General features: G+C 35.3%; 1 protein-coding gene across 8 annotated transcripts in view; it reads left to right on the forward strand.

Annotated features, from left to right (window-relative positions):
* EVI5 (ecotropic viral integration site 5) overlaps window positions 1–18,603 on the forward strand; it is a 223,088-nt gene that overhangs the window by 101,141 nt on the left and 103,344 nt on the right. For 5 of the 8 annotated variants that reach the window (XM_081486300.1, XM_081486303.1, XM_081486299.1 and 2 more), the window contains exons 11-13: window positions 12,077–12,130; window positions 13,952–13,984; window positions 14,549–14,695. In XM_081486300.1, coding sequence (XP_081342426.1) covers window positions 12,077–12,130; window positions 13,952–13,984; window positions 14,549–14,695 — 234 coding nt within the window. The remainder of the gene's footprint in view (window positions 1–12,076; window positions 12,131–13,951; window positions 13,985–14,548; window positions 14,696–18,603) is intronic. The other 3 variants (XM_081486306.1, XM_081486307.1, XM_081486304.1) reach the window with 2 other exon arrangements.

Consider the following 18,603-nt stretch of genomic DNA (forward strand, 5'->3'; position numbering starts at 1 on the left):
TGTAGGAATATCAAAAGGCCTTTTCAAAAAGATCTAGCAGACTTTAGCCTATATTTGCAGTTTTTTTCAAATTTTTATTTTTGGATAAAGTAATAGTTGACATACCTCACAAAATACTTTATGTTTTAGGCAAAAACAAATGGCTTATAAAGTTGTTTATAGAGAAGAATCTGGGGAAAAACGTTTACAAAGTTAGTGGAATGCGTTGGGTAAATAAAGAATGCTGATTTCAAAGATAGTTCCTTTTATAAAATCTTGTTTCCACTTAGTTCTTTTTTACTCTTGTACCATTTTCTTTCCTTTCTTCATTCCTCCTGCCCCCTAAAAGACAAAGCCAAAACAATTTTTGTGTAACTGTACTTTTTAGACTTTGTTTGCACATGTCTAATTTTAAGTTGGATCTGGCAATTATTCTCAGTCAAAACAGAAGACCACCTTATTTGCAGTTAATTAGCCGTGTATTCTTGGAGCCTTTCTCATTTATGGAAAATGCCACTTCCTTATTCACATTCCCTTCCCCTCCCACAAGATCCCTTTTACAAGGGAATTAATTCTATTAAACTAGTACTTTCTTGCTTTGGTTCTTAAAAGCCTTCAGGAGATATCTTATATTGTTCTTTTCACAAATAGTATGATCATAATTATGTGATTTTTTTTTCCATTTTATTGCAGTTTGTAGATATTGTCTATTTTGTTGTTTGTTTTAAATTGGAGGATAATTGTTTTACAATGTTGTATTGATTTCTGCTGTACAGCAACATGAATCAGCCACAAGTATACATACGTTTCCTCCCTGGTGAACCTCCCCCCACCCCATCCCATCCCTCTAGGTTGTATTAGAGCGCTTGGTCGAGCTCCCTCGTGTTATACAGCAGCTTCCCACTAGCTATCTGTTTTACATACAGTAATGTATATGTTTCAGTGCTACTCTCTCAATTTGTCTCACCCTCTCTTTCCCCCACTGTCCACAAGTCTGTTCTCTATGTCTGTGTCACCATTGTTGCCCTGCAAATAGGTTTATCAGTATCATTTTTCTAGATCCCATATATATGTGTTAATATACGATATTTGTTTTTCTCTTTCTGACTTACTTCACTCTGTATAAAAGGCTCTAGGTACATCCACCTCAGTTCAACTGACTCAAATTCGTCCCTTTTTATGGCTGAGTAATATTGCATTGTATATATGTACCACAACTTTTTTTATCCATTCATCTGTCAGTAGACACGTAGGTTGCTTCCATATCCTGGCTATTGTAAATGTTAATCTCCAAAATACACAAGCAGCTCATGCAGCTCAATATTTGAAAAGCAAAAAAATCCAGTCAAAAAATGGGCTGCAGACCTAAACAGACATTTCTCCAAAGAAAACATATAAATGGCCAACAAACACATGAAAAGATGCTCAATATAGCTTGTTATTAGAGAAATGAAAATAAAAACTACAATGAGGTATCATCCCACACTGGTCAGAAGTGTCATCATCAAAAAATTTGCAAACAGTAAATGCTGAAGAGGATGTGGGGAAAAGGAAACCCTCTTGCACTGTTGATGGGAGTGTAAATTGATATAGCCACTATGGACGGCATTAGAGGTTCCTTAAAAAACTAGGAATGAAACTACCATATTACCCAGCAATCCCACTTCTAGGCATATACTCTGAGAAAACCATAATTCATAAACAACATGTACCCCAGTGTTCACTGCAGCACTGTTTACAAGGACATGGAAGCAACTTTAATGTCTATCAGCAGATGGATGGATAAAGAAGTTGTGATGATATTTTGATATAGAAGTAAAAGATCATTCTTTGATGTTGTGACACATGTTTAAGGTTTGACCTTCAGGTCAATAACTTTTATGCTAAGAATTCTGTCAGCTTCTTGATCAAGAAGGTGACTTTTAAGTATTTTCCATTCTTTCTCTGAAAGTGTTATAGAAAGATTTTGTTAATAACAATTTCATACGGTGAATGTTACATTTTACCGTGTGAAATTTTTTGTTAATAGATACACCTTTGTCAGTATCTTCTTCCAATCTCTTGATGTTCTACCTGAGGGGGAGGAGGTAAGAAATAACTAAAATTCTAGTTTATTTGGGGGTAAACCACAGATCTTTAAAAAAGAAGAGCCTTTATCCCCTGCTCTATTGAAGATAGACATATGAATTTATATTTAAATTCGTTCTTTTGGGCATAGAGACTTAAGTCCTGTGAAGAGGAGTTAGAAATTCTGACTGGTTATTAGTCAGATTTAGATATTTTTTACATCAAAAATTTTGAGATATTCCAGATGTGCTGAAAACTAGAACATATATATAAAGTATATTTTTATACATATATAAAACATTTGTTTTCACTGCCTGACATAAATAATACAAACATGACAAGTGCTATTTAAGTCATTCAGGAATTATATTAAACAATCAATATAAAGTACTAGTATTCACACATTCAACACTTAATATATGAAGGATAATTTATATACATTACTTCCTTTTATTCTTTGGTAACCTTCTGAAATGGTAGTTCATCTTTTGGTGAAGAAACTAAGGTTCAGGAAGCTCAGATAATATGCTAGTGGTTAGATTGATAGAGGGCTTCCCTGGTGGCTTAGATGGTAAAGAATCTGCATGCAATGCAGGAGACCTGAGTTCAATCCCTGGGTTGGAAAGATTGCCTGGAGAAGGAAATGGCAACCCTCTCCAGTGTTCTTACCTGGAGAAACCCATGAACAGAGGAGCCTGGTGGGCTATATAGTCCATGGGATCTCAAAGAGATTGCCAAGGGTTAGAACTCTGATTTGGGTTAGTGTGAGATTCATACATGTTCTTAAGTGTATATATTGTGCTACTTGCCAAGAGAGACTTTAATGTTCAGTTCAGTCGCTCAGTTGGGTCCGACTCTTTGCGACCCCATGAACCACAGCATGCCTGGCCTCCTTGTCCATCACCAAATCCTGGAGTCCACCCAAACCCATGTCCAAAGCAGAAGTAGATGTTTTTCTGGAACTCTCTTGCTTTTTTGATGATCCAGTGGATGTTGGCAATTTGATCTCTGGTTCCTCTGCCTTTTCTAGAAGCAGCTTGAACATCTGGAAGTTCACTGTTCGCATATTGCTGAAGCCTGGCTTGGAGAATTTTAAGTGTTACTTTACTAGCATGTGAAATGAGTGCAATTGTGTATTGTTATCTAAAAAGGATTTGTATGCCAATTTTTCTGTGGCTTTACAAGTTTTCTATTAGAAAATGAATAACTACTTAATAAAATCCAGTAGGGAAACAAGAGCATAATTTATTGAAGAAATCATTCATTTAACACATATCTACAGTGCCTACTGCATGCCCGAACACTGTTCTAGGCACTTGAGATGTGTTTATGAAACAGACCAATTCCTGCCTTCGTGATGCTTATATTCTAGTGTGGAAAATATACGATAGGTAAAATGTACAGTATTTTAGATGGTGATAAGTGTTAAATAGAGGGGAAAAAATCTTAGGGAAGGGCAAATAAACTGATAGTGTTTGGATTAAAAATTTAGAGTAATTGACCAGGTTTCCTTAGAATAAAGACCTGAAGGAAGTGAGGGCGATACATAAGGAGAGCTGAGTCTGGTCAGGAGAGTGCTGATGAGGAGTAGTGGTGGGACAGCATGAAAATGAAGGAAGTAATAAGACATAAGATGTTGCACGTTACAAATAATATAGGGAATTGCTGAACATATGAAGACTTTAGCTTTTCCTCATGATGGTGTGATCACTTACCTAGAGCCAGACATACTGGAATGTGAAGTCAAGTGGGCCTTAGGAAGCATCACTATGAACAAAGCTGGTGGAAGTGATGGAATTCCGGTTGAGCTGTTTCAGGTCATGAAAGATGATGCTGTGAAAGTGCTGCAGTCAATATGCCAGCAAAGTTGGAAAACTCAGCAGTGGCCACAGGACTGGAAAGGATTAGTTTTCATTCCAATCCCAAAGAAAGGCAATGCCAAAGAATGCTCAAACTACTGCACAATTGCACTCATCTCACATGCTAGAAAAGTAATGTTTAAAATTCTCCAAGCCAGGCTTCAGCAATACGTGAACCATGAACTTCCAGATGTTCAAGCTGGTTTTAGAAAAAGCATAGGAACCAGAGATCAAATTGCCAACATCCATGGGACCATCGAAAAAGCAAGAGAGTTCCAGAAAAACATCTATTTCTGCTTTATTGACTATGCCAAAGCCTTTGACTGAGTGGATCACGATAAACTGTGGGAAATTCTTAAAGAGATGGAAATACCAGACCACCTGACCTGCCTCTTGAGAAATCTGTATGCGGGTCAGGAAGCAACAGTTAGAACTGGACATGGAACAACAGACTGGTTCCAAATAGGAAAAGGAGTACGTCAAGGCTGTATATTGTCACCCTGCTTATTTAACTTATATGCAGAGTATATCATGAGAAACGCTGGGCTGGAAGAAACACAAGCTGGAATCAAGATTGCTGGGAGAAATATCAATAACCTCAGATATGCAGATGACACCACCCTTATGGCAGAAAGTGAAGAAGACCTAAAGAGCCTCTTGATGAAGGTGAAAGAGGAGAGTGAAAAAGTTGGCTTAAAACTCAACATTCAGAAAACTAAGATCATGGCATCTGGTCCCATCAGTTCATGGCAAATAGGTAGGGAAAGAGTGGCTGACTTTATTTTTCTGGGCTCCAAAATCACTGCAGATGGTGATTGCAGCCATGAAATTAAAAGACGCTTACTCCTTGGAAGGAAAGTTATGACCAACCTAGATAGCATATTAAAAAGCAGAGACATTACTTTGCCAACAAAGGTCCATCTAGTCAAGGCTATGGTTTTTCCAGTAGTCATGTATGGATGTGAGAGTTGGACTATAAAGAAAGCTGAGCACTGAAGAATTGATGCTTTTGAACTGTGGTGTTGGAGAAGACTCTTGAGAGTCCCTTGGACTGCAAGGAGATCCAACCAGTCCATCCTAAAGGAGATCAGTCTTGGGTGCTCATTGGAAGGACTGATGTTGAAGCTGAAACTCCAATACTTGGGCCACCTCATGCGAACAGCTTACTCATTGGAAAAGACCTGATGCTGGGAAAAATTGAGGGTAGGAGAAGAAGGGGATGACAGAGAATGAGATGGTTGGATGGCATCACTGACTCAGTGGACACTGGTTTGGGTGGACTCCGGGAGTTGGTGATGGACAGGGAGGCCTGGTGTGCTGTGGTTGATGGGGTCACAAAGAGTCGGACACGACTGAGTGACTGAACTGAACTGGTGAGCCGTTGGAGTTTTCAGTAGAGAAGGACAAGGTATGACTTGAGTTTTCAGTAGGTCTTCTGGCTGCTGTGTTGAGAGTATATTGCAGAGGGTAGGCACAGAATCAAGGAAAATAAGTAGAAAGCTGTTGAAGTAATGCACAGAAGAGGAGGTGGTGACTTGGACTGAGGTGTTAATGATTGGATGGTGTAACTGATGTGGAGGTGTCAGAGGGACAGGAATCTAGGACTCTGTCCTGAGCAATTAGGAAAATGCAGTTCCCAATGCCTGCAATGGGAAAGTATACAGAAGGAATATCAAGAGCTCCAATTTTGGCTATACCAAGTATAAGATGCCTAGGAGCTGTTCAGGTAGCTTCTCAAAATATTTGAAGTTGGAGTTAAGAGAGCACAGGCTGGAAGTACAAATCTGACAGTTAATGACACGAACATACTAGTATTAAAAGCCATGAGAATGGATGAGATTAATTGGGGAATGGATGTAGATAAAACAGAAGAGTTCAAGAATTAAGCCTGAGAACATGTCAACATTTAAAAGCTAGGAAGACCAAGAACTAATCAGCAAAGCATAACAACAGGTAAAGGTAACACCTAGAAGTGGAGAGACAAAAAAAAAAGTGTTTCATGGAGAATCATTTACTGTGTTAAATGCTAAAGAAAGATTTTGTGCGATGAGGATGACAAAATAAAAATTGAGTTTCCAGCGTGGAAATAGATTAGTAAAAGTGTTGGAAACTAAAGCTTGACTAGAATGAACTAGAAAAAAATGGAGTTAGAGAGTATAGGTAATTTTCAGGAAATTTGCTATAAGGAAGAAAGAAGTGGAACAGTATGCTTAAGGTAGTGATTTTGAAGAGATTTTAAATTTGTTTTTCCTTCCTTTTCTGTTAAGATGGAATAATTAAGTAGGAAACACTCATAATGTATGATTGTCAGGATAATTGCTGGAATGAGCAGGATTATGAGGTTTAGCACAGAGGTGGAAGACTCACCCTGTCTGTGATGTAGATCAGTTCAGTTCAGTCGCTCAGTTGTGTCTGACTCTTTGCGACCCCATGGACTGCATCACGCCAGGCCTCCCTGTCCATCACCAACTCTTGGAGTTTATTCAGACTCATGTCCATCTAATCGGTGATGCCATCCAACCATCTCATCCTCTGTCGTCCCCTTCTCCTCCTGCCTTCAATCTTTCCCAGCATCAGGATTTTTTCAAATGAATCAGTTCTTTGAATCAGGTGGCCAAAATATTGGAGTTTCAGCTTCAGCATCAGGCTTTCCAATGAACACCCAGGACTGATTTCCTTTATGATTGACTGGTTGGCTCTCCTTGCTGTCCAAGGGACTCTCAAGAGTCTTCTCCAACACCACAGTTCAAAAGCATCAATTCTTTGGCGCTCAGCTTTCTTTATAGTCCAAGTCTCACATCCATACATGACTGCTGGAAAAACCATAGCTTGGACTAGACAGGCCTTTGTTGGCAAAGTAATGTCTCTGCGTTTTAACATGCTGTCTAGGTTGGTCATAGCTTTTCTTTCAAGGAGCAAGCATCTTTTAATTTCATGGCTGCAGTCACCACCTGCAGTGATTTTGGAGCCCCCAAAAATAAAGTCTGTTACCGTTAATGTTGTTTCCTCATCTGTTTGTCATGAAGTGATGGGACCAGATGCCATGATCTTAGTTTTCTGAATGTTGAGTTTTAAGCCAACTTTTTCACTTCCCTCTTCCACTTTCATAAAGAGGCTCCTTAGTGCTTCACTTTCTGCCATAAGGGTGGTGTCATCTGCATATCTGAGGTTATTGATATTTCTCCCTGCAGTCTTGATTCCAGCTTGTGCTTCATCCAGCCCAACATTTTGCATGATGTACTCTGCATATAAGTTATATAAGCCAGGTGACAAAATACAGCCTTGACGTACTCCTTTCCCAATTTAGAACCAGTCTGTGTTCCATGTCTGGTTCTAACTGTTGCTTCTTGACCTGCATACAGATTTCTCAAGAGGCAGGTCAGGTGGTCTGGTATTCCCATCTCTTGAAGAATTTCCCACAGTTTGTTGTGATCCACACAGTCAAAGGCTTAGTGACATAGTCAATAAAGCAGAAATAGATGTTTTTCTGGAACTCTCTTGCTTTTTCAGGGATCCAACAAATGTTGGCAATTTGATCTCCATTTCCTCTGCCTTTTCTAAGTCCAGCTTGAACATCTGGAAGTTCTCAGTTCACGTACTGTTGAAGCCTGGTGTGGAGAATTTTGAGCATTACTTTGCTAGCGTGTGAGATGAGTGCAATTGTGTGCTAGTTTGAGCATTCTTTTGCATTGCCTTTCTTACGGATTGGAATGAAAACTGACCTTTTCCAGTCGTATGGCCACTGCTGAGTTTTCCAATTTTGCTGGCATATTGAGTGCAGCACTTTGACAGCATCATCTTTCAGGATTAGAGATAGCTCAACTGGAATTCCATCACCTCCACTAGCTTTGTTCGTAGTTATGCTTCCCAAGGCCCACTTGACTTCATATTCCAGGATGTTTGGCTCTAGGTGAGTGATCACACCATCATGATTATCTGGGTCTTGAAGATCTTTTTCGTATAGTTCTTCCTTATATTCTTGCCACCTCTTCTTAATATCTTCTGCTTCTGTCAGGTCCATACCATTTCTGTCCTTTACTGAGCCCATCTTTGCATGACATGTTCCCTTGGTATCTCTGATTTTCTTGAAGAGATCTCTAGTCTTTCTCATTCTATTGTTTTTCTCTATTTCTTTGCACTGATCACTGAGGAAGGCTTTCTTATCTCTCCTTGCTTTTCTTTGGAACTCTGCATTCAAGTGTGTATATCTTTTCTTTTCTCCTTTGCCTTTCACCTCTCGTCTTTTCACAGCTACTTGTAAGGCCTCCTCAGACAACCATTTTGCCATTTTGCATTTCTTTTTCTTGGGGATGGTCTTAATCCTTGCCTCCTTTACAATGTCTCGAACCTCTGTCCATAGTTCTTCTGGCACTCTGTCTATCAGATCTAATCCCTTGAATCTATTTGTCACTTCCAGTGTATAATCCTAAGATACTATGTAGATAATTAGTCCACAAAAATGAGAGAAAATGTAAAATATATGGGCAGAAAAGTAGATAAGGTGTCAGATATGGTTATGGGATATAGTGAAATTCTATTTTGATTGTTTTAATTTTTTCATGAACTCAGAAACACGATTATCATCTGAGTGACAGTAGGGTGTGAAGAGTTGCTGTTTGAAGAGGGGAAAGTATGAAATAGGGATCTTAGAGGGTGGGAGAAGGCGTGGACTAAGGACACATAATTATTGCTAGGATGCATTGAGTCCAACTGAATATAGTGATTGTTAATTGAAATAAACTTCATGGTTTTATCTTTCTTTGATTGTATGTACTGGGTGAGGCTCAGAATTGTTACTGTGTTGATCCAGAGTGGTGGTTTCCCAGGCAAGTATGCTGACTACTAAAGGAGAGAAGGGATGGGGAAACAAAAGTAGGGGAGAGTCTGCAGTGATTGGAAATTGAACTTTGGGAAGAAAGGATATTAGGGAATGAGAGACAGTGAAAACTTGGTAGGATCAATGGATTATCCCAACTAAAAAGATTATTATTGAATTTTGGTTATTTCATAAAATGAGTAAGCTGGAAAGAGTAGAGTGAGTTGTTTGAAACAAATATTCCTCGATTTTGTGATATTTAGGTTGTTTTCATCATTAAAAAATAGTGCTTATAGTTACCATCTTTGTATATAAAGTTTTTTGGTACCTTGTATTTCCATTGTTGTTGTTATTTAGTGGTTAAATTGTGTTTGACTCTTTTGTGACCCCACGGATTGTAGCCCACCAGACTCCTCTGTCCATGGGGTTCTCCAGGCAAGAATACTGAAGGTGGATTGCCATTTCCTTCTGCAAGGGATCTTCCCAACCCAGGGATTGATCCCATGTCTCCTGCTTTAGCAGTCAGATTGTTACCACTGAGCCACCGGGGAAACCTTTAAAAGCTGTAATTGCTAAAATACTGTCAAGGTGACCCTGAAACAGTTTTTAATAACTCATAAAGACTATTATATATTTTCCATCTCCTCAGGAAGTGGATATCACACAAATGAGAAATTGATGATTTATTGATAATAAAAGTGATACTAAGATATTTGTGTAGGTGTTATAGGGGAACATTATTTCTGTAGGGGAAAATGAATTTAGGATTTATTTATAGCAAAATTTCAGAAAATTTAAATGGTGTGGGAAGGGAAATCCAAGTGAGTGTTTTTAGTTTTAAATTTTATTATTTTATCATCATTTCGAGTGTAAGATTAACTTTATTCTCTCAATTGTCTGGTTGAACTTTACTTCCTAAGTCTTTTAGAATAAGCAAAACGCTACTTTTTTTTTATTCAAGAAATATGGAGAAGATACTGCGAATCATGTTTATTTCTTTAGCTTTCCAGACTTTAGCAGCATTTAATAGTTGTTTATTTGTGTAGAGCATTATACTGTATGTAGTATGTGTAGCCAAGAAGTATATTCTCCTCAAACTATTTTGTAGTCTGAGATCACATATGAGGTAATATCTATTCATATCACCTAAATATATTCTAGTGAATAGAGCAAGAAAATTTAATTTGCAAACTATCTTTGTAATAACTCTAAGATATATTCCAATTTATGGTCTACCTAATAAGAGAACAATAATTGATAGTCTTTTATTTTCTTTGTTACGAGATGTTATATGTTATGTGCTCGGTCACTCTGTCTTGTCCTACTCTTTGTGGCCCCATGGACTATAGCCTGCCCATGGGGTTTCCCAGGCAAGAATACTAGAGTGGGGTGCCATTTTAGTCCTTACTGACAAAACAATAGATAGAATCATAGAAAAATTTCTGAGGAAGACATTTTTAGCAGAAATTTAAAGAAAAGTAGGGTTGAAAGAAAGTTGGATTGCACTGTAGAGCAAATTGGTACAGAAAGGTAAGAGGGAGTTTGAAATTACAGTGACAGCAAAATGAAGGGATGACTTATATTGGTAGACTACACAAAAAGGAGATGATTTTTTTTTAATGTAGAGTGATTTTTTTTGTATATCTGATTTACAATGTGTTAATTTTTGCTGTATAGCAAAGTGATTCAGTTACACACATATATATATATTCTTTTTCATATTATTTTCCATTATGTTGTCACAGGATATTAACTATAATCCTCTCTGCTATACAGTAGGACCTTGTTGTTTATCCATAAATCCTAGTCCCAAACTCCCAGTCCATCCCTTCCCCATCCCCAGTTTCCCCCTTGGCAACCACAAGTCTGTTCTCTATGTCTGTGTGTCTGTTTCTGTTTAATGGATATGTTCATTAGTGTCGTATTTTAGATTCCACTTATACACTTATATTATATGGTATTTGTCTTTCTCATTCTGACTCACTTCACATAGTATGACCATCCTTGTTGTTGCGAATGGCATTTTGTCATTCTTTTTTATGGCTACTGAGTAATATTCCGTTGTGTATGTGTATCACATCTTTATCCATTCATCTACTGATGGACATCTAGGTTGTTTCCATGTCTTGGCTATTGTAAATACTGCTGCTGTGAACATAGTGGTGCAATATCTTTTTGAATTAGTTTTGTCTTGATATATATGGGGATTCCCAGATGGTACAGTGGTAAAGAATCCACCTGCCAGTGCAGGAGATGCAAGAGACGTGGGTTTGATCCTTGGGTTGGGAAGGTCCTCTGGAGTAGCAAATGGTAACCCACTCCAGTATTCTTGCCTGGAAAATTCCATGGACAAAGGAGTGTGGCGGGCTACAGACCATGGGGTCACAAAGAATTGGACATGACTGAGCAACTGAGCACACATGCTTGATATGTATGCCCAGGAGTGGGATTGCAGGATCAAATGGCAACTCAAGTTTTAATTTTTTGAGAACCTCCATATTGTTTTCCATAGTGACTGCACCAATTTATAGGATGTTATATTTAATACTTAATAGCAGTAATTTGACAGAGTTTTGAGAGTTAGGCATTGAATAATTAGGTGCAGGTTTTTTTTTTTTAATCAGGTTTTACCTTTAACTACAGGAAAATGCTAGTAATTAAGTTTGAAGCAACTCATGATAAATAATTCATTTTATGAAAACAACTCATTTATATTTTCAGAGTGGAAATTTGCAACTTTGCATGTACAGCAAATTATAAATGGAGGCTGATGTAGTTTTAAACTGACAATTTGATATTTATCCTTTTAATATACATTTTTCAGGTTTCTTATTTATTTAATAATAGACAATTGACTATTATTTATGTTGTCTTTGTAGGAGATAAATGAGTTAGAATCTTTTCTATCTAATGGGGATGTTAAGACATATGGGAATATACTGGGAATTCCCTGGCAGTCCAGTGGTTAGGCCTCTGTGCTTTCAGTGCTGAGGACCTGAGTTCAGTCCCTGGTCGAGGAACTAAGATCCTGTAAGCTGCAAGGTGAGGCCAAAAAAAAAAGAAAAAATAAATACTGATTATGAGTACTTTTGCTAGGTACAGAAAAGAAAGAGATTATTTCTGTATGTACTCTAACTTATATTTAAAATTCAGACACAGGCAGAATGATAAATATGGTCATTTTTTTCCATGCATTTCTTACTCTGAGCCCTTAAGAATTTCACAGATGATAATGTAGCCGTTTTTTAGACTCTTTTCCTGTTTATTAAAGGTGGTACATTTTATCGACTATGATTTAGGTGTCATTTTTCCTTCTCAGGAATGTTTGCAAACAAACCTTTGTTTTTTTCTGCAGAGGTTACGAACAGAAAATAGACTTTTAAAACAGCGCATTGAAACATTAGAAAAAGTAAGTAAATTGCTACTTCTGTAAATGCCTGTTGAATTCACAATAACTTTTCTATTTTAAATAAAGGCTCAAAAATCTAGCACGTCTCCAAAATTGTGGTACTGACTGCTTAGCTTGCATAGCTTACTACTAAACTAAATAACTTGTCAGTAAAAATTGATCATTACTAGTCCTTGAACTCTCAGGTTAAAGTTTCAAACTAAGATTATTAATAGAGTAACATATTAATATTATTTGTTTTCATTATATAATCTCTAAAAAGTGTATTCTTCAGGGGTAACCTAATTGAGAATCCATTCTGTGTAGTATTTTAAAGATGACTTTCAAATGTTGCCCTGACTGTCCCGACATATATTAAATGTGGCAGTGATTTCTTTAAGGCCTAGGCTTGCTTTAAGTTTAGTCAAAGTGACTGACTTAATTTCTTACATAAAAACTCATCATGAAGTTTGTTGATTTTCAGTTCAGGAATTGTGCCTAAACTTTTGGTTCTTAGAATTATTTTGATAACACTTGTTACCTCTTCCTCTCTATTTCACAGAAAATAACTGGGTAGATGTTGCAACTTTGTGTTATTTTTCTTATTATGCTTTTGATATGACGTCTTTTGTAGTCTTCTTCCTGGTGCTGTAAGAATATACTGAGTAATAAAAGCATAGTCTAAGACACTTGTTTTATTAAAGATGTCCCAATTCACAAACCCTTGGTGTGTTTTTTGTTTTGTTTTGTTTTTTCTTTTTACCAAAGAAAAGAATTAGTTGTTTAAAAATTACTCCTCATGATATTGCCAAATATATTAAAATCTTCCCTGAAAATTGATTGGTCAATATTTAGGAACAAAATGAATGAAGATACAGATTATTTGCATTTTTTCTCTTGTTTGGAAGTATTGATGGTTTCATGTTAAATAGCATAGCACAAGGACAGGATTTTATTGCATATGTATTTTTGTTGTATAATAATTAGAGTTGCTTTGAAGATAATTCTTTTTTGGTAGCTGCAAAAGGTTGTGCTCTTAATTGTCTTTAAGTCATTTTAATTATATATATATATTTTTTTTAAACTAAATATTCAGTTTATAGTAAACTGTACCTCTTTCTAGGAGGTCTTTTATCTTTGGAGTAAGACATTTTCACAGAGAAAGTATTTTTATTTCCTCGAACCTTGAAAATAATAAAGGTGCTGTTGGAAAATGTTAAGTTTGGATTTTGCTTCTAGAAAATAAAATACTTTTTTGCTGGCTTATTTGGCCCAGTGTGTTCTTTAGCACTTAGAATCCTGTAAATACTTGGACCAATTAAAGTCCATAACCACAATGTTTACTTACTCTGTTATTGCTAGAGTTTATTACGGTTGAGCTCATTAATATCATTTGTCATATTTTCCTTGCTTTGTTTCTTTGGAAGTTGCTGTTGCACAAATTGCTGTCGTACTTTATAAGTGGAATTGCTTACTCAAATTCCTTCTCCCTTTCATATAAATGATTTGACAATATGGATTATGCTAAAAATACTTTAAAAATATGCTTTAAAAAGAAGATATTGGTTTGTCCCAAATTATGAAGAAAACCCTCTTGAAATTTGTGTTTGGTTTCTTCTAGAAGTACATGATGTTCTCCCATTTATCTTTATTTTGATGTATTTTTCTTTAAGACTAGAAATACATACAATAAAAAAACGTTTTAAAATCTAAATGTCCATTTTAATTGCAACGAAAAGTAGGTGGAATTTGGGTATGTGTTGTTTCTTCTTATTCCTAATTTTATCACCTTTGTTTTATTTCTGTCTCGAATTATTCCTATCTGAATTTTTCCTTTTGTAGGAAAGTGCTTCCTTGGCAGATAGATTGATACAGGTATAGTTTTTTGGTGTTTTTTTTTTTTAAGTATTTTCTCTAACATCTAAGGGAAGTCCTAAACCTAGAAATTCATATTTTAATGCATGCAATTTTACATGCATTTTTCTGGAAATAATTTTTGGGGTGGTATCTATGGGTGTAAACTTAATTTTTGATAACAATGTGTTACTTTTATTAAAATAAACCCATCTTTTGCACGTTTTAGAGCTAACCTTATTTTAAAGTATTTATTCCAAAGTGGCAATCAGTGGATTCTGCAAAATTAACCACTATTCATTGAAAACATTAGTCCTGCATGTACAGTAATATTGCATGAGTTGAATTTTTATTGACTGAAAGAGGAATTGTTCTTAAGATTATCAGATGAATTTTTCATTGAGTCTCCCAAAATTTGCTGGAGCAATAATAAGCTGCTGGCTAATGATTACTTAGGTTGTTCTGTTTTCTGAGGTGATTTTTTTTTTTTTTTAACATGTCAAAGTAAGTAACTAAACCTCACAAAGGCAGTCTTTCTTGAATCTATCCTAAATTGCTTTACACACACAAAAATTATGTCCTAAGGGACAAGTGACAAGAGCCCAGGAGGCTGAGGAAAACTACCTCATAAAACGGGAGCTGGCCACCATCAAACAGCAGAGTGATGAGGCCAGTGCTAAACTGGAGCAAGCTGAAAATACCATCAGGAAGCTCCAGCACCAACAGCAATGGGTAAGGAGTCTGGTAGTGTTTTTTCTCACCTTCCTCATCCCCTTCCTTTAAACTTTTTTTTTTTAAGCACAACTTCTGTGCTCTAGTTTTTTTAACAATTTTGTTTTCTACTGTAATTGAATTCTTAATCAATTTTAAGTTTTATAATACTTAGGGGTCTTATTGTGGCCTAAAGACTCCTCGTTCTAACTTTTTTTTTCTGTTTACACAGTTTTGTTAAAAAAGGGTATTATTTTGTTTCCTTACGTTATGTTTTAAGTCACAGCAAATAAGTGGTGTTTGTCAGATGGATTTTTAGGTTTTAGATATCTGTTTTATAAAAAGTATTTTTTCATTTTACAAATTAAAACATTAATTGTAAATATTTTGCCAGTTTTTGTTAATTGTGTACATAAGATACTACCTAGAATATAGAAAATATGTAAATATCTCATTTAGATCTTTGATAATATGGTGATTTATGTCTTAGAAATACTTTAGTCCTCATACATCGAGACATTAAATTATGTGTTCAGTTGTATGCTTAAGTTTTTTCCAGAAGAGAGAAATTGTCAAAATGAAAAAAAAAAAATGGATTTTAAAAATATTATGTTAGCTAACTTACAGTAGTAAACTGCTACTGATCATAGAGCTATCCTCAGATATCTTTTGTAACTTAGATACTGTTTTCCATTGGCAAATTCAGACCAGTGTGATCTTAATCAAAAATTTGGAAGTTAAAAAAAACCCAACTATATGAGAGTTAACAAGAAAAGCCAACTGTTTATCTTTGAGAATATATTATTTCTTATTTCAGCTTTCTGTTTTCAAGTAAGAGTTGGATTGTAACAGGATTAGGAAGAAAAAGTGTTAAACCTAGAACTCTATATGGGTCTGTAAAGCAAAGAGAATGACATCAAAGTTGGATGTTATTTTTATTCAGAAAAATTAAAAAATGGTGTTATCTTCTGAGCATGAAAATCAGAAAACTAAAAGCAAAAAGAAGTTGGTAATTGAAAAAAACGTAACATAGATTTTTTTCTTATTATGTTATTGAATATAGTCACCAAAAAAATGAATAAAAGAGTGGTAAAAGAATACATTCGTTGCTTATTATCTGTGGAAGACTGGTTTCAGGACACCTGAGGATACCAAATTATTGTGTGCTCAAGTCCCTTTTGTAAAAGGCATCGTATTTGCATTTAATCTGCATGCATCCTCTCATATACTTTAAATCATCTCTAGGTTACTTATAATACCTAGTACAATCTATTACATTGGCCAAAAGTTCATTCAGGTTTGTCTGTACCATCTTACAAACTTGAATGAGCTCTTTGGCCAACTCAATAAATGATATGTAAATAGTTGCCTTTGTATGACAAATTTAAATTTTGCTTTTTGGAACTTTCTGGAATTTTTTTTCCTGAATATTTTCAATCCACGGTTGGTTGAATCTGCAAGTGCAGAACTTGTGGCTGTGGAAAGCTAACTGTACTAAAAAGATGGGAACTCAGATGTTTTATATTGCCTTTGAATGAAATATCAGTAATATCAAAGCATAAAAACAGGAAAAACAGAATTGAGAAGTCACGCTGAGAATTCAACTGAACTGAGTTATCAGTGTAATCTGATTTTGTCATGGGGAAAGATAAATATTATGTTTACATTTAGTATAAGCTACAGTCTTAATAAAATACATTAGAATCATGAGTTATTAGTTTTTTACATAGTTTTTCAAATAATAAGACCTGTGGATAGATGTGTATCAAAGATAAAAAAAATACTGGTTTATAATGAAAGAGCTAAGTGGGCAGACAAAAACAGCCAGAATGAACTGAAGCTTTTGAAAATAGTCAAGTGTAACAAAAAGAATCTTTGTACTCTAATTCAGGGAAAAGATAGACCCATACTGAGGGCCTGTGATACAACAAGTAGAAAGCAAATCTCTACTTCAATTTTGTTACTGTCTAAGCAAGCATACACTTAAACTGAAATAAACTGTAAAGCAGACGTATAAAACAGCAATGCACAAAAATAGGTGAAAATACCAGAGCCTTGGTTAAAATTTCAGTTTCAAAGTAAAGTGTATATCCCTGGGTAATCAGTAACTTCCAGGATGATCACAGGAATATTACTTTTTAAAAAGAATCTTACAAAATAAGAGATACTAAAGGCTTTGAGGTTGGCAACTGCAGCTAAGTAATAATGGCTGGATATCTCAAAAGAAGATCAGTGACCTTGATAATGCTTCATTAAAAATTCCTGAAGCATCTGGTTTGTGAATAAATAGAAAAATAACTTTTATTAACTGAAAGCTAATTAACTCTGTATAAGTCATAACAAACTAACTTTATTTTGGTAATAACAAAAATTCTTACAAGTTATTGGTAGTGGGTCATAACAAACTAACTTTATTTCTGTAATAAACAAAAATTCTTACAAGTTATTGGTAGTCTCTCTCATGATATCATTCTTGACAAAGTAGAAAAATATAGATGGAAATAGTAAACAAGTGGTTTTACAAGTGACTGTGTCAAAACGGCTATTCATGTTGAAGAGATATCAGAGGTGTCTGTCTCCTAAACCTGTGCTTCAAATATATATTATTTAAATCTTCATATACAAGGTATATTTAAGGTTTATATGTGAAATATTTTAGGAATATAGGTAATATGCTAATGGTGAATCAAGATTTCAAAATATTTAAACTGTTCAGAACAAGAAACTAAATAAAAGATTATCTCATAGAAATAAATCTATATTTTTGTCTTGAAGTTTAAGTCTTAAAAATATATCTTAGTGATGCTTTATGTAACAAAACCTTGAAATTGGTTGAGAATCAGGAATTACTAGTAATATAATGAGATTTCCCACAGCCCTAATCCCAAGTATAGTCTTCTAGAAGTATAGTAATCCAATTCTAAGTAGCTTGTAGAAAATTAGTGGCATTGTATCTAGTTTGAATACCAAAGCTCATATGAAATGTTTACAGACTGTATTATGGCAAGTTTAGGAAGATGTGGAATCCCTGGATATTTTTAGATTCCACTAAAGAAGGTTTTAAAGATCATCATAGGTACAGTCATTTTTAAGTATTTGAGAGGTGAGCTTATGGAAAAGTAGTTAGTCTCTTTTGATATTGCTTCAGAGGCAGAATGTGTTTAAGATCCAAAGATACAAAATCTTATTGGAATTTTGACAAATGGAGTAATTTCTTTGCAAAGTACTGAGAATGCCACTCCTTGAAACTGACCAACTGACATTGCTAAATGTCTTGATTACAGCCTTCCAATATAACATCATGAAGTCTTCAAAATTCTGTAAGGTTTTCAAGTTTATTCCAGCAGGAGATACTGAGTTACCAATATAATCAACCACCACCACCACCCTCTCCTGCCAGTAGTGTCATTTTATATGATATAAATAGCTTTGGATTTCATATAGGAAACTGAATTCTAATCTTGTTTTGCTAGCTTTGTGACTTTGGGTACTCAAGGATTGGGTTTCTTTTCTTTTCTAAAATGATTTGTATAAGGCTAAACCATGTCAAGTCTTTCTCTTTAATTTTTTAAATGAACTTTATTGAGGTATAAATTACATGCAGTGGAATTCATCAAATTAAAATTAAAATATATGGTTTGATGTGTTTTGACATTAGTTGTATAACCTTCACAGTCAAAACATAGAGCATTTCCATCACCCCTACAATTTCTTTCATGTCCCTTTGCATTTCACCTTTTCACTCCCAGCAGCCTTTCTCCTTTCTATCACTGTAGTTTTGCCTTTTTTAGAATTTCATATAAATGGAATTGTAAGGTATGAGGCTTTTGTGTTTGGCTTCTTTCACTTAACATATTCACTCACTTTTTTTCTTCTTGACAGTTTTTTTCTTCATTGTGGTAAAATATATACAACATAAAATGTACCAT

The sequence above is a fragment of the Giraffa tippelskirchi genome, chromosome 5 (assembly GCF_054371585.1).
Source record: "Giraffa tippelskirchi isolate mGirTip1 chromosome 5, T2T-mGirTip1v1.2.pri, whole genome shotgun sequence".
NCBI classification, from domain to species: domain Eukaryota; kingdom Metazoa; phylum Chordata; class Mammalia; order Artiodactyla; family Giraffidae; genus Giraffa; species Giraffa tippelskirchi.